The sequence below is a fragment of the Clytia hemisphaerica genome, unplaced genomic scaffold (assembly GCF_902728285.1).
Source record: "Clytia hemisphaerica strain Z4C2 unplaced genomic scaffold, Clytia hemisphaerica genome assembly, whole genome shotgun sequence".
NCBI lineage: Eukaryota > Metazoa > Cnidaria > Hydrozoa > Leptothecata > Clytiidae > Clytia > Clytia hemisphaerica.
This window is the reverse complement of record NW_027104471.1, coordinates 1,063,043-1,082,011: the sequence shown is the minus strand read 5'-3', so window position 1 is coordinate 1,082,011 and position 18,969 is coordinate 1,063,043. Positions and strand designations below refer to the sequence as shown.

General features: G+C 35.0%; 2 protein-coding genes across 2 annotated transcripts in view; one reads left to right on the top strand and one right to left on the bottom strand.

The window, feature by feature from the left end:
- Positions 1–18,969, bottom strand: part of LOC136821166 (uncharacterized) — a 45,506-nt gene that overhangs the window by 8,319 nt on the left and 18,218 nt on the right. The window contains exon 13 of the mRNA XM_067077398.1: positions 539–586. Within this exon, the coding sequence (XP_066933499.1) occupies positions 539–586 (48 nt within the window). The remainder of the gene's footprint in view (positions 1–538; positions 587–18,969) is intronic.
- Positions 9,823–11,573, top strand: LOC136821255 (lengsin-like). The gene has a single exon (XM_067077484.1). It carries the CDS (start codon positions 9,830–9,832, stop codon positions 11,198–11,200), a length of 1,371 nt encoding a protein of 456 aa, XP_066933585.1. The 5' UTR covers positions 9,823–9,829; the 3' UTR covers positions 11,201–11,573.

Below are 18,969 nucleotides of genomic sequence, written 5' to 3'. Positions count from 1 at the left end.
TATAAGAAACTATTATAAGACAAAGTTTAAGAAAATTTTAAGGCTTTGCAGACTCTATACACGTTTTTTTAATAAGAATTATGTTTTTACATTTCATGATGGATATTCTTAACTTTTTAGTGAAAAAGATCCTAAAATATTCTTACAGTATTCTTAGGTTAGAATCTAAAACCCAGCCTAAATTTAGTATGCAATACATATCGCCAGCAGAAATTAATTAATATTCTTAATTTTTGAACCAACTTTATCATGAATACTCTGATAAAGGTATATTCGTATAAAAAAAAGTGTACTCGATTTCCTGGGAAAATGGACATAAATACTCAAAAAATGGTGAAAATTAGAACATATGCTAAGAACATAGGCTTAAAATACAATAAGTTAAGAACATCCCAAGGCTTCAAAAACTTTGGATGTTCTTCTATAAAAAAACGTGTACAATGGAGTATCTATAACTCAAACACGCACGGGGAACACAAATTTGTTCAAGTTAAGGAAACTTTGAATTATTATGGAGGCTGCATCATTATATACTAACCTGAATCTGTTGGTCAGAACCTTTCAAGCCAACAATCTCAACGTCAACCTAAATTTGGAGACGTAAATAAACCTATAAACATGAGCTAGAGCATGTTTTTACCATCCTTGAAAGCAATATTTTAAAGGGACATAAAAGTAGTAAAATGTAAACATTGCGTGAACCACGTGTCATTAAAGAGAACAATTAAAATCACGTGCCCAAAACAAACTTGTAAAACAATTGAAACAATAAAAATCAGCCACATTTGTTTTAATTTTTGATTTACACATGTGACATTTGATTTTATTTTGAATCCCGCCGCATACGACACGCTTTATGTCCCTTTAACCGTTAAATAAAGCAAATTGTCTATAACTCGAGTTTCAATTCGTCGTTCGAGTTACGTAGTAAAATTGAGTTATGGAGTACATTCGAATGGTAGGGATTTTAAAGTAACCGAAATGTTCCATTTATTCACGAAAAACTAAATAAAACTTGGTGTATTGGCTGAAAGTTTGCTTGCGTGATTTCCGATGTTTTGAAAAATAAGCGGAAATCAAGCATCGTACCGATTCCGAACGAACGTTACGGTATGAAAAAAATTGAGCACGTGCTATAAAAGGGCTAAGGTTTGTCAACGTGTCATCTCGCATCAAACGAAAGCTCGTGTTCTCAAACCCAAGCTATTCGTACTAACGATTTTTCTTTATCTTTATTAATTTTAAACTTCGAGTACAAGGAATGATGGCAATTATCAACCAGCCAAAGACAACGGATGTGCAGATTTTTTACTTATTTATTAACAACCCATGTTTTTTTGTCCTACCAAAAGATCAGTTAGATTGGCGAACAAGACTAAATGCAAGACTGCATTAGTATTATTGGTATCATTGATTATTTCGAAACGAAGTGAAATCACAGTATAATTGTTTTTATTGAAAAGATAAGCATGAACTTGCCTTTGTTATTTTTAAGTCATTAAAGAAATTTGCTAATTCCCAAAACACTAAACACAGTTTGGCTATGAGGTCAATGGCTGCGTTTAGACCAACTGGCATTTGTAATTTGGCATTTGCTCATGAGAGATTCGATTTTAATAGCTTTTCCATTGTATTTTCTGTCATGGCATTTAAGGAATCGTCTTTTTAGAGTCATTACTGAAAAGGTGATTCCCTCAAGTTCAACTTTGACATATCAAACAATGGAAAGCATGGAATTTCTCAAAAACTGCAGTCATTAAGACTGAAACTTTTTGCCGTAGGGCTAGGCTATGGCAAATCTTGCAAATTTTACAATCTATAGAAAGAACTGAATAAAAAACGTGCAAATACTTTAAAAAATCAAAAATGTCATTTTTTCTCTTTGTTTTGGTTCCTTTGTTTGATTTGAAATGCCAGAAAAGGGGATTCCTTTGCTCAAAATGGCATTTCAAATGCCAACGAAATGCCAACACGCTGGCATCATTAGGCATTTGACAAACCGAACAATTGCGTGGAACAATAGAATTCAAAAGAATACTGCAAGCAATTACAAACGCCAAGCTGGTCTAAACGCAGCCATTCACAGGAAAAATTTTTCGATTTCCAAGGTTGGAAATTTCAAGTTTTCTTAGTTGGAAAAAAGATAAAATCCAACCTGAAAAACCTGGAAAATCCAACCTGAAAATGTGGGACATTGTCCAAGGTTGGAAATGTTGCATTTTCCATGGCTTGGAATTTTCGAAAATTCAGTTGGAAAAAAGCCAAAATCCAAGCTTGAACAAGGTTGGAATTTTCGAAAATCGCGGTTGAAAAAAGCCAAAATCCAACTTTAACAAGGTTGGAATTTTTTAAAATTCAGTTGGAAAACAAGGTTGGAATTTTCGAAAATCTAGGTTGAAAAAAGCCAAAATCCAAATTTAACAAGGTTGGAATTATTCAAAATTCAGTTGGAAAAAAGCCAAAATCCAAATTTAACAAGGTTGGAATTTTCGAAAATCTAGGTTGAAAAAAGCCAAAATCCAAAAAGTGATGGCAGAGATGTGGAAAAGAGATCTTAAACAAGGTTATTGTTTTTGTGAACAGTCACTCGCTAGCCTAGGCTCGATGGCTCCCGGTCAATCTCTCGTTATTGTTCGCACAGATACGTGGTTGATCTTAGATCACTCACACAGCTCAGCAGGGCGCTATTTGAAACTATGACACAAGTACCCTATGTGCTTCACTGTGCGAACTCACTGCGATTGACCGAGGCCGCTCCGAAGCGACGCCTCACCTGACGGAAACTTACAGCTTGACTGCTCACATTATTGTCTAATATCCAGGTTAGCTATACATCAAAACAGTTTTGAGCGAAAAATCGCTTGTGGTTTTCTCAAAGGAGCATGCGCAGAAAATGGTTAGAAAAACGTAATTTCCACATGGATTTTTAACGTTTTCCAAACTGTTTGGAGAAACACAAATTTCCAACCCAAAAAGTCTAGTTTTCCAATCGAAAGAGTTTCAATTTCATTAAAATGTAATTTCCACATGGATTTTTAACGTTTTCCAAACTGTTTGGAGAAACACAAATTTCCAACCCAAAAAGTCTAGTTTTCCAAGAAAGGGTCTCAATCTTAGAAAAAATGTAATTTCCACATGTATTTTTTAACGTTTTCCAAACTGTTTGGGAGAAACACAAATTTCCGACCCAAAAAGTCTAGTTTTTCAACCTGAGTTATCAAATTTACAAAAATATGTATTTTCACATCGATTTTTGACCTTTTTTTCAATTTCCAAACTGTTTGGAAAATAAAAATTTCCCACCCAAAAAGTCTTTTTTTCCAACCAGCCTTGGAAAACTGTCATTTCTACATTGGTTTTTTTTCACTTGATTTTTCAAGCGTATTGGTTTATTCTACAAAACCTATGGGTAATTTACGTTTTCCAAATCACTTTAAAGTAATCGCCCAAATTTCCAACCTTCAATTATAAAACCAAAATTTCCAACCCAAAAATATCGAATTTCCAACCTTGGAAATCGAACATTTTTTCCTGTGATTAAAGAGATGGTAAAATGTGTTATGATCGAAAAACTGTTTTATCAATCATATCATTACCCCCGTTTTTAGTAATAAGTTGGAGATTTAATATTTCACAGAAAAGTGCTACCAAGGGGTATTTCGGGTCCTATATCTTCCGAAGGACTTTTCTGTTTGCCTTGAAATTTAACAAACTTCTTAACCTAAGGTTGAACTACCACTGGTGTAAAAATGAAAGTTATAGCATAAGTAGAAAAAAAGCTCAATTTTTACAATTGCAAATTTAACCGACAAAAATCGCGAATTTTTCAACCAAAAACACATTCAAATATAGCACTTTTGATTCTCTAAAACAAGCAAAAAAAATTTCCATAATTATATTTGACTATCAAAAGTTACAGGCATTCTTGTTTCCACTGATAATTATATTTAGACAGTCTTTAGTAATATTCTTTTAATAAGGGATGACGTTCGTAATGTTAACGATCGATATCACTTGTTAAAAATGTTTTATTGATAATATCTTTGTACGTCTACTTAATATTGTCATTAACTTATTATATTAATCGCACGATGAGTTATTTCTTCTTATTTGTCGCCTCTTCAGAGGAAGCAATTAATCGTTAATCACACTCCTCGATGCTGTGCTGCTAATATCGCTACGCAGAAACTCTATGGAAAGGGGAAACTAAAGTAAAAGTAATTAAAAGTAATTAATTTCCAATTTCCAAGGCGTTCTATTGACGATTATAATTATTTGCAATCACGATGATAATTTTCAACCTAATTTTTCCCATTTGCAAAATCTGGCCTGTCCTTCCCTATAATTTCTTTTATCTCGGATAGTTTATAAAGAAATATTGTCTATTTTTTATAAGCATTAACCCTCATCTGGATGTAGTAATCAAGCATGAAACCTGAACATTTTATAGTTCCTCTTGTAACGATACAGAGGTTTGGGGGCAAGTCTCAACATAAGCAAGGTTGTACACAGACAATGCAAGGCAAATTAAAGTCGGTTTAAGAAGGTTTTCAAATTTCAAGGCAAACGGAAAAGTCCTTTGCAAGATATGGGACCCGAAATACCCCTTGGTAGCACTTTTCTATGAAATATCAAATCTCTAATTTTTCAACAAAGAATATATTCAAATATAGCGCTTTTGATTCTCTAGAACATGCAAAAAAAATGTTCGCAATTATATCAGACTATCAAAAGTTACAGGCATTCTTGTTTCCACTGACAATTATATCTTAACACACTTTAATTACACTAAGCGACGGGTTGAGATGATAAAGGTTAATTTGGAGTACACGTTTCTTTATAAGAACAAACTATATAAGAACATAAGGCTTCGAGGCCCAAAAATTTAAGAACATTCTAAGAACATACTAAGGCTTTGGAGACTTGAAAACATGCAATTTCTTAAGAAATTACATCAAAATGCTCAAAAAATGCTGAAAATAAGAACATTTTAAGAACATTTTTAGGCTTCAAATCCAAAAAACTAAGAACATCCGAAGGCTTCGAAATTTTTTGACGTTCTTATTAAAAAAAACGTGTAAGCTATTTATGTTAATTACACAGGTGACAGGTTGAGCAAGTTGAGATGATCCGATTTATATAGAGATTGTGATCAGTACATAACAATCAATGGCCATAGGTGATATGGATTGGATGGCCTGTTAACAAGATTGTCAAGTTTATAAACGGTTCATGCTGCAGACCAAGGGCAAGTTAAATATCGTTTTAGATTTAGGTTTAATATAAAATTAGTATATAGATAGTAATTAAAAATTGGACAAATGATGTCAACGCAGTGTTCATTTTCCTTTGAAAAAAGTGACGTCACAATGAATTTTCCTAACGACGGGCAACTCTGTGTAGTGTAGGCCCGTTGTCATGCGAAAAGAACCAATCACGTTGCGTAAAAAGCCGTGTAGCCCAATTCGAAAAAGTAACCGGTTAACAATGGTACAATATTGTTCCAAGGAAGTGTATGTTTTTATCGAGTCATTATCAGAGTCTGCTAAATCGCGTGCCACGCGTGCCATCGGTTTTCAAGTGTGCCAGCGTGCCTACATGTCATGCGTGCCAGCGTGTCCCCGTGCTTTGACGTGCCAACGTGCCATGTAGTGCATGCGTGTCAGCGTACCATCCAAATTTTGTCATCAAAATTTCGAGTAAGCTATTTATCCTAATTACACTAAGCGACATGTTGAGCAGGCTGAGTCGATAATCAGTACATAAGAATCAATGGGAATTGATTAGATGGCTTGGATGGCCTGTTAACAAGATTGTAAAGTTATAAACGTTTCATGCTGCAGACCAAGGGCAAGTTAAATATTGTTTTAGATTTAGGTTTAATATAAAATTAGTATACAAAATAATATTTTATTTTCTATTATATGTTCTTTTGGTACAATATTGTTCGAAGGAAGTTTATGTTTTTATCGAGTCATTATCAGAGTCTGCTAAATCGCGTGCCACGCATGCCATTGGTTTTCAAGCGTGGCAACGTGCCAGCGTGTTCTCGTGCTTTGTCGTACCAGCGTGCCATGGCGTGCCTGCGTGTCAGCGTGCCTTCCAAATTTTGGCATGCCATCAAAATCTGAATTCCAGCTTTACCATCTCTATTCTAGAATTTTGAGTTTTGCTCGGAGAAATTCTATACACAAATTGATTTTCGGTTTTGAAAGGGCAAGTACTCTTGGGTGCCTAGTAGACGGGGTTTATATAGAAAAAGGTTTAGGACACTTAAGGGGGTTACACTGAAAAATTAAAGCAGAAGGCTGTCAGGTTATTACTATGACATTGAAAATACAACTCTTATTACATGTGTGATATAGGTGTAATATGTAATACAAGTATTACAGGTCCGTGTTATACACGGCACATAATGCGAAAGCACGTGGTAAGCACGTGGATAGATATGACCTTTGATAAGGTTCTACATGAATGAAATATACTCAGTATGATATTTTTGACAATAAAAGATTTTTTTCAAACATTTCCTTTGTATTACAGTAATTGGAGTGTTGACCTGTGACCTATTGACCTGCTGACATGTGACATTTGTTTCGAGCTAGCCGTAGAATGCTAGATAATTTTTTACCTTTTTTAAATTTCCGGAGTCGATATTTTCCATTAACATTAAATTTTAGGCGATATTTTGGAATTTTCACTTAAACACAGTAGTTTGGAGTAAAAAGTCAGGAAAAGTAATGACTTTTGAAAATTACTTTAGCCCTTAGACAGCCAACTTTATAGAGCTAAAAAGTAAGCTCCGTGTTTTTGGCCACAGCTCCTGACCACTTTATTTAAAAGAGCAAAAGCGTAACCGCAATCTCATATGCTTTAAGCCTTATTCTGTTTTAAATTTTAGGTTTTCAGAGAAATTACTTTTTCTAAAAGTTTCGGAAGGGAAGGATTTTTCAACTTTTTTTACAGGACTTCAAACTGCTCAAAACATCTGAAAATGGCATTATATTTGGAGGTGGTTTAACGTTGTTTGGAGCATTTTAGATACTTACCAGGGCTCTCATTAGTCGATCAATAACAATTTAGCAGGATCACTTTCCAAAATTGATGAAACAGACCTCAAGTAAGAGGTTTGAGTTGTAGAGACTTTAGCATTAAAAAGTAAATCATAAGAAACAACGAGTTTATTAAGATGCCGATAAACTTTAACAATAGTTTTCAAGAATTGTAACAAAAGATCTTTTTGTAATCTTGACACTCTAATCTAAGTGCCCAACAAAAATTTTAAAAAGGCGAAACAAAAGTTATATATATACTCTATACTACTATATTTGGAAGGCGCGCAGACACGCAGACACGTTGGCACGCCGAGGCACGAGGACACGCTGGCACACCAAGACACGTTAGCACATTGACACGTTGATACGCCGAGGCACGTTGGTACGCATGACACGTTGGCACACATGGCACGTAGGCACGCATAGCACGCGTCATTATCACAAGTAAAGCATCTGGTACAGAGAGTGGTCAAGGGAAGAAGGCAAGAATTTTAAAGTTATCAAGAAATTTTATTTAGCACCCCACAGCTGGGTAACACGTAATTAGTAGAAAGGGCCAGGATGGAGTTGGCTATAAAGGAGGTACTGCCAATAATAAGTTTTTCGAAAATGGCTAGAATTGATAGCATTAGGCGAGACCAATTTAATTTGTTGTTCTACGGGCCCGACCGACCCTATTTTTGCTAAAATCAAAAAAATAATAATATCGAATTTCCACTACAGTATATTTTACACACTACTTAGTTATTTGTAAGAATTAAATTTGAATAGAGCTGAAAATTAATTAAAAAAATTTAGACAAGTGATAATTTTATGGACCTACCTGGTTATGCATTTAACACAAATATAATTGATATCTACATAAGCGTGACCATTAAACAATCATTCAGAACACAAACAGTGACGATCTATTAAAATTGGTCGTTTGTTTCTTATAAAAAAAAACGTTTAGAAACCAAAATTTCATGCTCTTGAAATATTCTTTCATATTCAAGACTTCGAGAGCAAAAAAACATATCTCATCAAAAAATTCAGTAATTTTAAGAACATTGATGTATGCTTATTAATAGTGATTCTTATAAATAAATATGCGTTTTTTGAGCTGAAAAATTATTTTTCTACAAAAATCTGCTTGAGCCATCTTTTACCTACTTTCATGCAAAAAGTCAGAAAATGACAAGTCCAAAAAACCTTTTTTTAGTCGTTTTTTAGCTGCAATTTACACCAAAATTTTTTTTCCAAAAATCGAGCTCCGCCATATTCGAGGGTTTATAGTTATGCATCTTTGTGCAAAAAATCACAAAGAATAAAAGAGCCAATCTCGAGAAAAGCTAATACCTAAGTAATTGATAGTGTGCTTATAAAAAAATATCGAGTAATTTGACTAAGAACATTGATGTATGCTTATTAATAGTGATTCTTATAGATAAACATGCGTTTTTTGAGCCAAAAAATTTTTTTTGCAAAAATCTGCTTGAGCCATCTTTTACCTACGATGGTACCCTACTTTCATGCAAAAAATCAGACAAATTTAACGACCTAATTTTTCACCAAGTCCAAAAAACCCGTTTTTTAGCCGTTTTTTGGCCCAAATTTGGCCAAAAATTTTTTTTTTCGAAAATCGGGCTCCGTCACATTCGAGGGTTTATAGTTATGCATCTTTGTGCAAAAAATCAGAAAAAACTAACGAGCCAATCACGAGGAAATAACAAACGAACGAACAAACGAACGAACGAACGGACAAAGGTTAATTTATAGGACCTCCACCGGGGTAGGTCCAAAAATCAAGCATTTCATATACTAAAATTTTATTATGATCTTCGTCGAAGATAAAAAAAGTGAATACTGTATTTGATTCGGATATTTTTTGGAAAGTTTTTTCGGTACCTTGCGAACCCTGATAAATGAAAAATTTATTCTTATTTTACCAACCGACCGACCCATATTTTTCTAACGATCTGCCCGTTTTCCCATAGTCGAAGCCTTGTGTTCTTACATGATAGGTCTTTAAAAAAAGTATATATATTGGATATTATAGTTTTATATAAAAATATATATGATAATTGTATGCGGACACAACTTTGCGTAGCATTTATCTATATTGATTGTTATAATTTCTCAAGTGATGTTTCTATATATTTGTTATAATTTTGCGTTTCCCAGTAGGTATTTAGTTGATAGTATATGACCTTAGAAATAGTGACATTTTCAAGTGCCTGGGGTTTATTTTAGTTATTTGTTTATTTGTTTGTTTCTTTTGTTTGATTTTTATTGTTATTTTAACCATATATATACTATTGACATTTTTTTACGTTCATTATTTTGTTTGTTTGATATGTTACTTAAGGCCGGTCTCCACTTGCGCGCGCTTCGATCGCACTTTTTCGAGCTTACTAAGCTTCTACGCTATTGGTTAAATAAAAAATGAAGCAACTCCGTTGGCGCAATCTAACGTAACGGTTAAAAAAAGTTGAAATGTGTTTTTTCAGCGTGCACTACATTTTTATGACGTAATCTTTTTTCCAAACCAAAAGGTGTGAGCGCAGCGGGCGCAAGTGGAGACCGGCCTTTAGTATTGTCAGTTTTTCAGCCTGCAACCAGTGTTTTGTGGATACCCTCGGTTGGGACAATTTTACCCAAAACATTTCCAGTGTAGTTAGTCAAAAATCATGCCAAATAATGAAATACGAATCTCAATTTATTACCCCTCCGTGCCGTACGTGAAAGTACAAGTTATTAATTTCTAATGCAATTGTATTTTTAAGGACAGAATCATGGAACAGTATGTAGAAATTCGTCGAAAGATAAAAGAAAAAAAAATCGAATTCGTGCAATTAGAAGCCATTGATCTATGTGGAACGATCAAATGTCTCTTTATGAATTCAGAATCTTTCATCTACGGCTTGCCAAGTAATTTTCATATGGGATCTCCATCCATGCTGATGCTTCCTGATGGGAAAGGTGTCGACGGTACTGGATTAACATTTGAAATCAACAATCCAAACGCCAAACTCGCACCCGAACTTGAAACTTTCAAATCATTACCATGGCTTCAAAATACGGCAAGTATTTTTTGTGATCTTGATATTGATCACATTGAATACTTTCAAACATCATGTCGACAGCAGTGTAAAAAGCAATTACGTAAGATGGAGGCACTGGGTTATCGATTCTTCAGCTCCTTTGAGTATGAGTTCTATCTTGTTGATAAAGATACTTTGAAACCCGTTTATGAAGAGAGTAACTGGTACTCCGAAGAACATATTGATCGTATACGACCCTTCATCCAAGATGTCATGTCGTATCTACAGAAAACTGGGATTCAAGTTGAGGCCTTCACATCTGAGGATGGCCCTGCCCAACAAGAATTAACAATGAAGCCAACGTTTGGAATACAAGCTTCCGATAACGCAATGTTATTTAAGAAAGCTGTTAAAAGTTCTGCACAGAAACATCATATGAAAGCCTTGTTTATGACGCAGCCATTTGAAGACCATTCACATTGCTCCAGTCATTTCAATCACTCCATCTGGCAATTAAGCAAAAAAGAAAACGCTTTTTCCCAGATCAACAAAGATGATAAGTTATCAGATATCTGTAAATATTGGATTGCTGGACTGCAACACCATTCAAAAGCACTGCCAGCTTTATATTGGGCCACCAATAATTGTGTTGAGAAGTGTCTGGCTAAAGATAGCCAAGACAGCTATTTCGTTCCTTCGAACAACACGTGGGGCTACGATCACCGCGGTGTACGTTTCCGTATAAAGAATTACAGCCCCTCATGCACCTACATCGAAGACCGGCTGCCCGGAGCAGGGTGTAATCCGTACTTAGTCACTACTGGATGCTTAATTGCGGGAATGGACGGTATCAATCGGAAGCTTCCTCTCAAATCAGAAGCCTTCTTTGGAAACATACTGGAGGCTGCTGGGTTACCACTAGGAGCTGAAAAGGTTCCTGAAAGCTTGGAAAAAGCAATAGAATACTTAAAGGAGGATCAAGTCTTCGTTAATGAGCTTGGTGATGTATTCATGAAGGCCTTCACAGCATTGAAAACAGCTGAGTTTCAGCGTTGGGATGGGATTCAAAATGTGGAAGAACGTTTTGCAATGTACCGACAGAAATATGGCATGTATCTTTGAATATTTTTATATATTTTGTACTTAGGCTCTCAATGAAGAAAGGATTTCTTTCCATTCAAAATTAAAACTTTAGTTAAGTCTCAAAGAAGCTTCTTGGTACAGCAACAAGGGTCGAAACTGAGCTTCTTATGCATCCCTTACAATATTGGTATCGGATTTGTCATTTTATTGGATTTGTCTTCGGATGGAAATGGTTATTTAGGTGTGTGGCATTGGGTCGATGGATGTGTACTAAGTAACAGTTTGTACACTAAGCTTGGATAGTGGTAGTGTTCGAGCATTTGTTTTGAACTATTCCCATCAAAGATCTTTACTATTGATTTTGCCGTGTTTATTTTGTTGTAGGTTTAGGTAGATTTTTTTAAGTTTAATGATGCGGTAAATTTCACAATACAAGTTAGATTTTACACCGAAATATTTAATTGCTTTGTAGTGTTTTATTACACATAATAGACCTTTTAAACTACTGTATGAACCAGAAAGCTGTTTGTATATTATTCCCACAGACATCATATTCCTTTAAACACCAGATAGGCTTAACTGTTCACAGATTTCTCTTGGAAGTGTGTCCAGTTTGTCCACCATACTTTTTTCTAAGTAATCTTAAATTTTCAAAAGATTTAATTTCAAAACATTTGAATCGCGCTGTTGAAGATCAGTATTAAAAACATGCCAGCTAGCTCTAAATTTTGGGCACCCCAAATATCTCGTGACATACATTTTTTATAGGAATTGTACTTTATAAGCATATCTAGGCTCAGATATGGCAAAAATTTAAGCATTTCTCCTTAGGTAAATTAAGGGATGTCTAAGTTTTCGGTATTAATTCGGGAGCAGTTCCACTCCTTTAGTATGATGAATCACTGACTTCCGAAGTAGAAAATGAAAATAGTTATTAATTAAATTTAATTTTTGCCTTTTTCAGCTTTTTTGAGATTTTGGCTAAAAACCTGTTTTCAGGTCATTTGTGATGACGTCATGAAACAAAAAAGTTGAATTTCTCAAGAACTAATTAATTAAACTCCATGAAACTTTAACCATTGATAGACATTACAATGCCTTAACCCTTTGTGCGCGCTGTTTTTTTGAAAAAGTTGAAATTTTTTTTTTTTTTTTTTGAAACTCAAAACTTTAAAGTACTATAAAAACTTGTAGCTTTTGATTTAGAAGATGGTTTTGGTACCATCAGGTACCATTAGAAAGCTATTTTTATATTCTTTCTAAAAGCATTCGGTTTATGCTCCCTTTAAATCAAGTGGTCAGGAGCTATGGCCTGAAGTCTGAGAATCTGTATTTTGGCTTGTTTTGGACGCATTTACGCGTCCCTCGTGGTCTAAGGGTTAAACAGGGTCCAAAATTTTTTGATTCGAATGCAGGTTTGTTTTTTCAGGTAGTGGGTCTTTTCTCATATGGTCCGACCCATGGCATGTGCCACCCTTAAGGGTAGGAAATGCACTGTAAGGGTGTAATTTTGATAGAGTGCACTCTCTATAAGGGTCTTCTTTTAACTGGATACACTGTAAGGGTGTGTTTGGGGAATGCTGAATCGCAAGTCTGACAGTAAAAATCTGATTTATCTTTATAGTTTTTACTCGCACTCATATTGATTTGCTTTGCACTTTGTGGACGACATCTCTCATTTTTAGATGGCTTCAAAAAATGAAGATATGCAATCAAAATACATTGTAAGGGTGAGAGATGTTCGGCGAGCTGCACTGTTGTAAGGGTACCTTTTGACTTCTCTAGAGCTGCACTGTGTAAGGGTCCGATTTTGAAAGCCAATTTTTTTGGCTTTAAAAATCGAGTGCCCCCCCCGGGCTGCAACGTAATAGAAATTTCAACATATTTGCCATAATGTAATCCTCTGTTGAACCCAATGTAACCTGTAGTGAGTTGGCAAGAGACTAAAGTGCTTTATATATCGTAGTATACCAGGCTGAGAAAATTTATATTGCCAATGTATAGGGTTAACTGTAAAAATTGCACAGCCTTTAAAGACTGTATCGGTTGAATGAAAAGGGTCCGAGCTAGTAAGAAAATCTTGACTTCTTATAGTGCCTTGAGTAGTTGCTTTTGGTCGAGGTTATTGCTGACCCCGAAAATACTATTCCCATAGAAAAATTGGGCAACTGTAGGTGTTGGTAGCTTATCTAACATTTTGAGGAGGTAAAAAGTCCAAGTTTATAAACTCACCACGTCTGATGCTGTTGATAACATTGGCTGGAACTTGAGATGTTTGTAACTTTGCGAATTTTAAGAGCGGCTATTTTGATCGTCTTGTTGATGTTGAAGATAAAAGAAATATACCGGTGCGCCGAAGGTTTGTTATGATTTTGTCGAATAAAAAATGGCAGATCAGGTTGTGTTGCTGTCAGTTTTTTGTTTCTTCGATTTTTAAAACCACAACAGATGTTTGTTGATGCATAGCAAGATGACTTAAAGTTTTTTATTCAATTTCATATCAACATGGTGTAAAATTACTGTAAGGTTGTTTGGCAGAGGTGGAGAATGCAAATGGAGTCTGATTACTTTAATCGTAGAAATTTTAGCGAGACTAATTTTAGCGCATATTAGCGAGTCAGGAAAATCTTGACTTTTTTTGGATTTATTTTAGCGAATCACGATTTCAAAAAATTTCGTGCGGATAAATTTTAGCGAATACTTGTATTACATTATTGATTGATTTCGTTTTCTAGCATTTCTTTGCACTGAAACCCTTCATATTGATGAAAATGTATCAAGGCAATATAACCAGAAATTTCGCGCGGATAAATTTTAGCGATCTGGCGATTCGGCGTGTTTTAGCGAGATTTATTTTACCGAAAATAGGGATAACTCGCTAAAACGCTAAAATTTCTACGATTAAAGTAGTAGGGTCTATGTTGGCCGTACTAGTTCTAGAGATAATTGCCGTCAGCCGATGATCATTGAGAAGAAACAGAAGAGAAGTATCGGCGGGAAATACTGACCCGGTAAAGCAGGATGCTAACAAGCAGGTTCGATGATAATAATTTTATTTGACACAAATTTTCTGCCCAAACATTTTTGCGTGTGTGTGTTTTTCCGTACTGTATGTAAAAATTTCATCATGTACACGTTTTTTTTGTCATAAGAACAAACTATAAGAACATAAAGCTTCGATGGCCAAATTGTTAAGAACAAGTTAAGAACATTGTAAGACTTTGTAGAACACTCAATTTCTTAGGGAAATGGACAAAAATACTCAAAAAAGGTGAGAACAAGAACATGTTAAGAACATTTTTAGGCTTAAAACTCAAAAAGTTAAGAACATCCGAAGCTCTGAATAGCAATATAGTGGAATCTCAAAGCAAAAACTGACAAAATTACGTCAAATAAATGTTATCATTTGGCCATAAGTTAAGTTTTAAATCCGTCATTATTTTGTGTAGTTGTCAACAAAAGTACTAAGAAATGACTGAAGGGTATATAACTGGTTTCCATCTCAAAATTTCATAAATTTGAGGCTACCATACAATAAAAACATCCAAATTCAGGCAACAACTACCAAGAAGTGGTGTATTTACCCCCTGATTTGCCCACAGTGACCCTGATTACAGACAATGAAAACCACAAATAACTTTCCCATTGCTCCTACTACAAAATGATCCTTGTTTCAGTGGTCAAAAATGAAATTGGTACACCATAAAACCGCTTTATGGGTGAAATAGGTCCAAAAACGAAAAAAATCGCCTAAAATGGGCATTTTTACCCCCTGGTTTGTCCATTTGCACCCTGGTTTTGTTAGTTTTAAGTCAGCATTGTAATCTTTCAGGATATATTACACGAAAATCAAGCACGACAAGTACGAACTCCTTTTTTCCCTAATAGGCTCTCATCTCTTTGCTTGCAGGGTTATCAACTTCGAGAATTTAATTGTCGTCTATTTTACTTTTGTAGCTAAACTCCTCCATCATCGTCATAGCTCTCATCTTATTTCTCCAGGAGTTTTAGAAGATCTTACCATTGGGCTTACTTTCTTCTGCTCTTAGAATGGGAAATTCCTTAAGCTGAGCCCTATTGTGTCTTCAGCTTTGTCTACTGACGTGCCTTTTTGGGATTTAGTTCCTTTTTTTCAGGGACATGAACCTAACAGTTACTACACAACAGTTACATCACGTTTTCATCCTGTTTCCCTAGCCAATTGCAAGCTATCCTTCAAGTCTATCAAGTGTATATTTTCTAGAGTTCTTTACCAAACATGCTGGGTTAATTTCTCACTTAATGGATTTAATATCTTCAACTCTATGTGAAACCAACAATTTAAGGAACCAAGTTTAAGTATACGGAAGCTCAGTTTGTTACCTAATTAATGGTAAGAACAATAGAATGTTAAGCATAAGAATGTGAAGGGTAGACATGATATATAGAAAGGGGGAGAATTATGTACTTTGAGTATCAAGCACACATGCTTGTTCCCTGGCAGTTTTTATCCAACCTCCCACCTTCAGTATTAAATGTTCCTTCAACACAAACTTTCCAATGATGCCTGTCAGAATCAAGCAAACAAACCTGAACCATTCAAACAATTAGATCACCTGCCCTTTCCTATCAATTATGTCCAGTAGTTCCTATGAGACATTATTCCAACCAATTTACTGCAATCCAGTTCTCTCATTTGATCCAATGGCAATTTTTTAACATGTCCCCGACTAGTAACCCTTTTAGTTAGCCCTTCTCAACATCGATACTCACGGTTTTTTGAATTGGTCGAGCCTTGGCACCCTGGACAGTTATTGGGTGCTCTTGACTCAGTGATCTGCTTACTAAGACCCTGGGTCAGCTACTATTATTTACGATTTCTAGAAGTTCAGACAATAACAAACACAATTTCAGTCTCACATTAACACTTACCTCTTCTATTGGGACCAACATGAATGGTGAAGTTGCATTACCAGTAGTATTACAAGTTTTATCTATGGTGTATGCTATGTTGTCGTTTTTGCTTTTGGGATGACTTTGGGGGTGTTGGCTTACTTTCGGTAACCTTAGGGCCTCCTACATACCTAGTGTCATTGTCATGGCTGCCCAGCACATACAGTGCACAGGATATTATGCTTCACTTGTTTGATTAGAGTTAAGGTACACAACACATCCCCAATGTTACCCCAAAGCAAGCCATTGATTTTCATGTTATTTTGTTTAATAAATTTTGACTCCATTCAATTATCTTGTCTCCATTCAATCATCTTGTCTTCATTTCTTGTCAGATCCATGCTAGGCAAAACAGGATCTTCATTTCGGACAACAGACTAAGTGTACTTAATTCAGCCTTTATCCTTGATCCCAATTAGGTAAAACAGGATCACCATTTAGGAATACTATTCGTGATACTTTTACTGTGTTCATTTCGAGCAATTTTATCAGTCATTTCCCACAGGTCAGATAATTAATGATGTAATTCAATCACTTTTTTGTTGTAATTGCTCCGGCCTAGGAGCCTTAAATTCTCTCTCGTCAGGTCAAGACATTTTTTGTTTGTTTATCTAATCCGATGATCTATTCCGATTTGATAAAAACGGATTATCCAATAATACTGTGATTTGATTGGCCGAAAGTATTTAAGAAAAAGATGGCTTCCGAAAGTGGACTAGCTGACTGTGTAGCAAATCTCAGTGAAAAATTGATCATTTTCATCATTATTCATGAAGTTTTGGACATGATTTATGAGAAGTTTGATGCATACTGGCTCTCTAACAATGTGGAAAGACTTTGGAGAAATTTTGGCTATGAATCGTCAGCTGATCGAGTGCTTGAAATCTTACATATGTCTAACAAAACCATAAAACTCTGTACTGTAGTAGGTAACTTGACAGTGAAACTTTCAAACACACATTGGAATTTAAAAGAGAATACTAAAATTACAACATTACAGTGCAAATTTGAAAACGATCTGATTAGTTTTTGTGGTGTTATGTTTATGGCTGAAAATGATCCTGTTTTGTATTCATCATTGTTGACTGGCGAACGTTCCTTTTGATTCTTCAAACCCGACACAGATTTTTTACAAACATATCACTATGAGAATTCAATAAAGGATACTAAAACACAATTCCTGTGAAAATTTGAACAAGATTGGAGAAATTTTCACAGTGTTATGGCTGAAAATGATAGTTTTTGGACTTTGTCGTAATTTCATGTCGGCTGGCGACCGTTCCTTTTGATTTTTCAAACCCGACACAGATTTTTTACAAACATATCACTATGAGAATTCAATAAAGGATACTAAAACACAATTCCTGTGAAAATTTGAACAAGATTGGAGAAATTTTCACAGTGTTATGGCTAAAAATGATTGTTTTTGGACTTTGTCGTAATTTCATCGCGGCTGGCGACCGTTCCTTTTGATTTTTCAAACCCGACACAGATTTTTTACAAACATATCACTATGAGAATTCAGTAAAGGATACTAAAACACAATTCCTGTGTAAATTTGAACAAGATCGGAGAAATTTTCACAGTGTTATAACTGAAAATTATATTTTTTGGACTTTGTCGTAATTTCATTGGCTGGGGCGACCATTCCTTTTGATAATTTTTCAAACCCGTAACCAGGTTTTTTCCAAATATACCACTATTTATTACATACACACTATTGTACCATTTTATTTGGTTTATCCTACTCTCCTCCAAGTATTATCCCAACAGAAAAAATAATGCTTAGCTAAAAGCTGTGGCCTCTAATTTAGGCTATTTTACTCCCCAATATTTTATCCGGACAATCAAATCAACGCAGATCAACGGCGTATCATGGCTTCGCTATTGGCAAGTTTAGAAAAAAATAAATTTATAAGAACTTGGAAATATTCACTTCTAAATGTTTATCTCCTTTAGCTCCCATTTTGAACTTTTTAGTCGAGGATGAGTGGGCGGGGGTGGGGTTGGTTCTTTAGGCAAGAAAGTGCATGTGTAATCACTTAGAAGAGCTAAACTTGTTAAGATTATTTCTCACACTCGCTCTGCAATAGAATTATTACTTTGCTTTCTGATCTGTTCTGATTAGTAGTTTGTGGGCAACGTTCTAACACAACTAACTCAACAAGCTCATCTTTCACATCTTTTAATCTCTTAAGCCGGAGCTTCCAGCGCAGCTGGTTTATTCAATTTTTGTTTGGTTGTGAAAATTATACGTGTTTTTTTTTCTCTCTATAAGCACGTCAAATCTTTTTAAGGCATTCAAAGGGTCGTTATAAATAGATCAGCTATCTCAAATCAAATCACTGGAATTTCATTGTCATTAAGTTGATCTTTTATGATTCTTAGAGTTAATCTTTCGAGCAGAAACCGTAGAAACATCATATGTTGATTAAAAGCAAATCAATCATTTTATATACTGTATGTAAGCGATAGATATGAGCAAGATTTGGTTATTGCTTTTCTTGATTTGGACCTTAGGAAGAAAACTTGCTCACCAAACAATACAAGGTACAGTACCTGTGCGTATTATTAACTTATCTATTCAAATCTTACAACCAAAGGTCGACTTTTGATCCATCAGTGGCGGAGTGGGAACAGATTTAAGAGACACTGACCTGATTTAACGAGCAATCGCTTTAAAAGTGTTGCCTTGTTTAAGTATAAAAATACACGTTATATATATACACGAAAGACCCTAAATAGACGAGACCTAAGCCTAAAAATGTTCTTAATTTCACCATTTTGCGAGTATTTTAGGCAATTTCCTAAGAAATTTGGTGTTTTAGAGTCCGCTAAGTCTTAAAATGTTCTTAACTTGTTATTAACTCTCTCAC

Excerpts from the sequence above, each read along its gene's own strand:
- LOC136821255 (XM_067077484.1), top strand. The coding sequence starts at position 9,830 with ATGGAACAGTATGTAGAAATTCGTCGAAAGATAAAAGAAAAAAAAATC.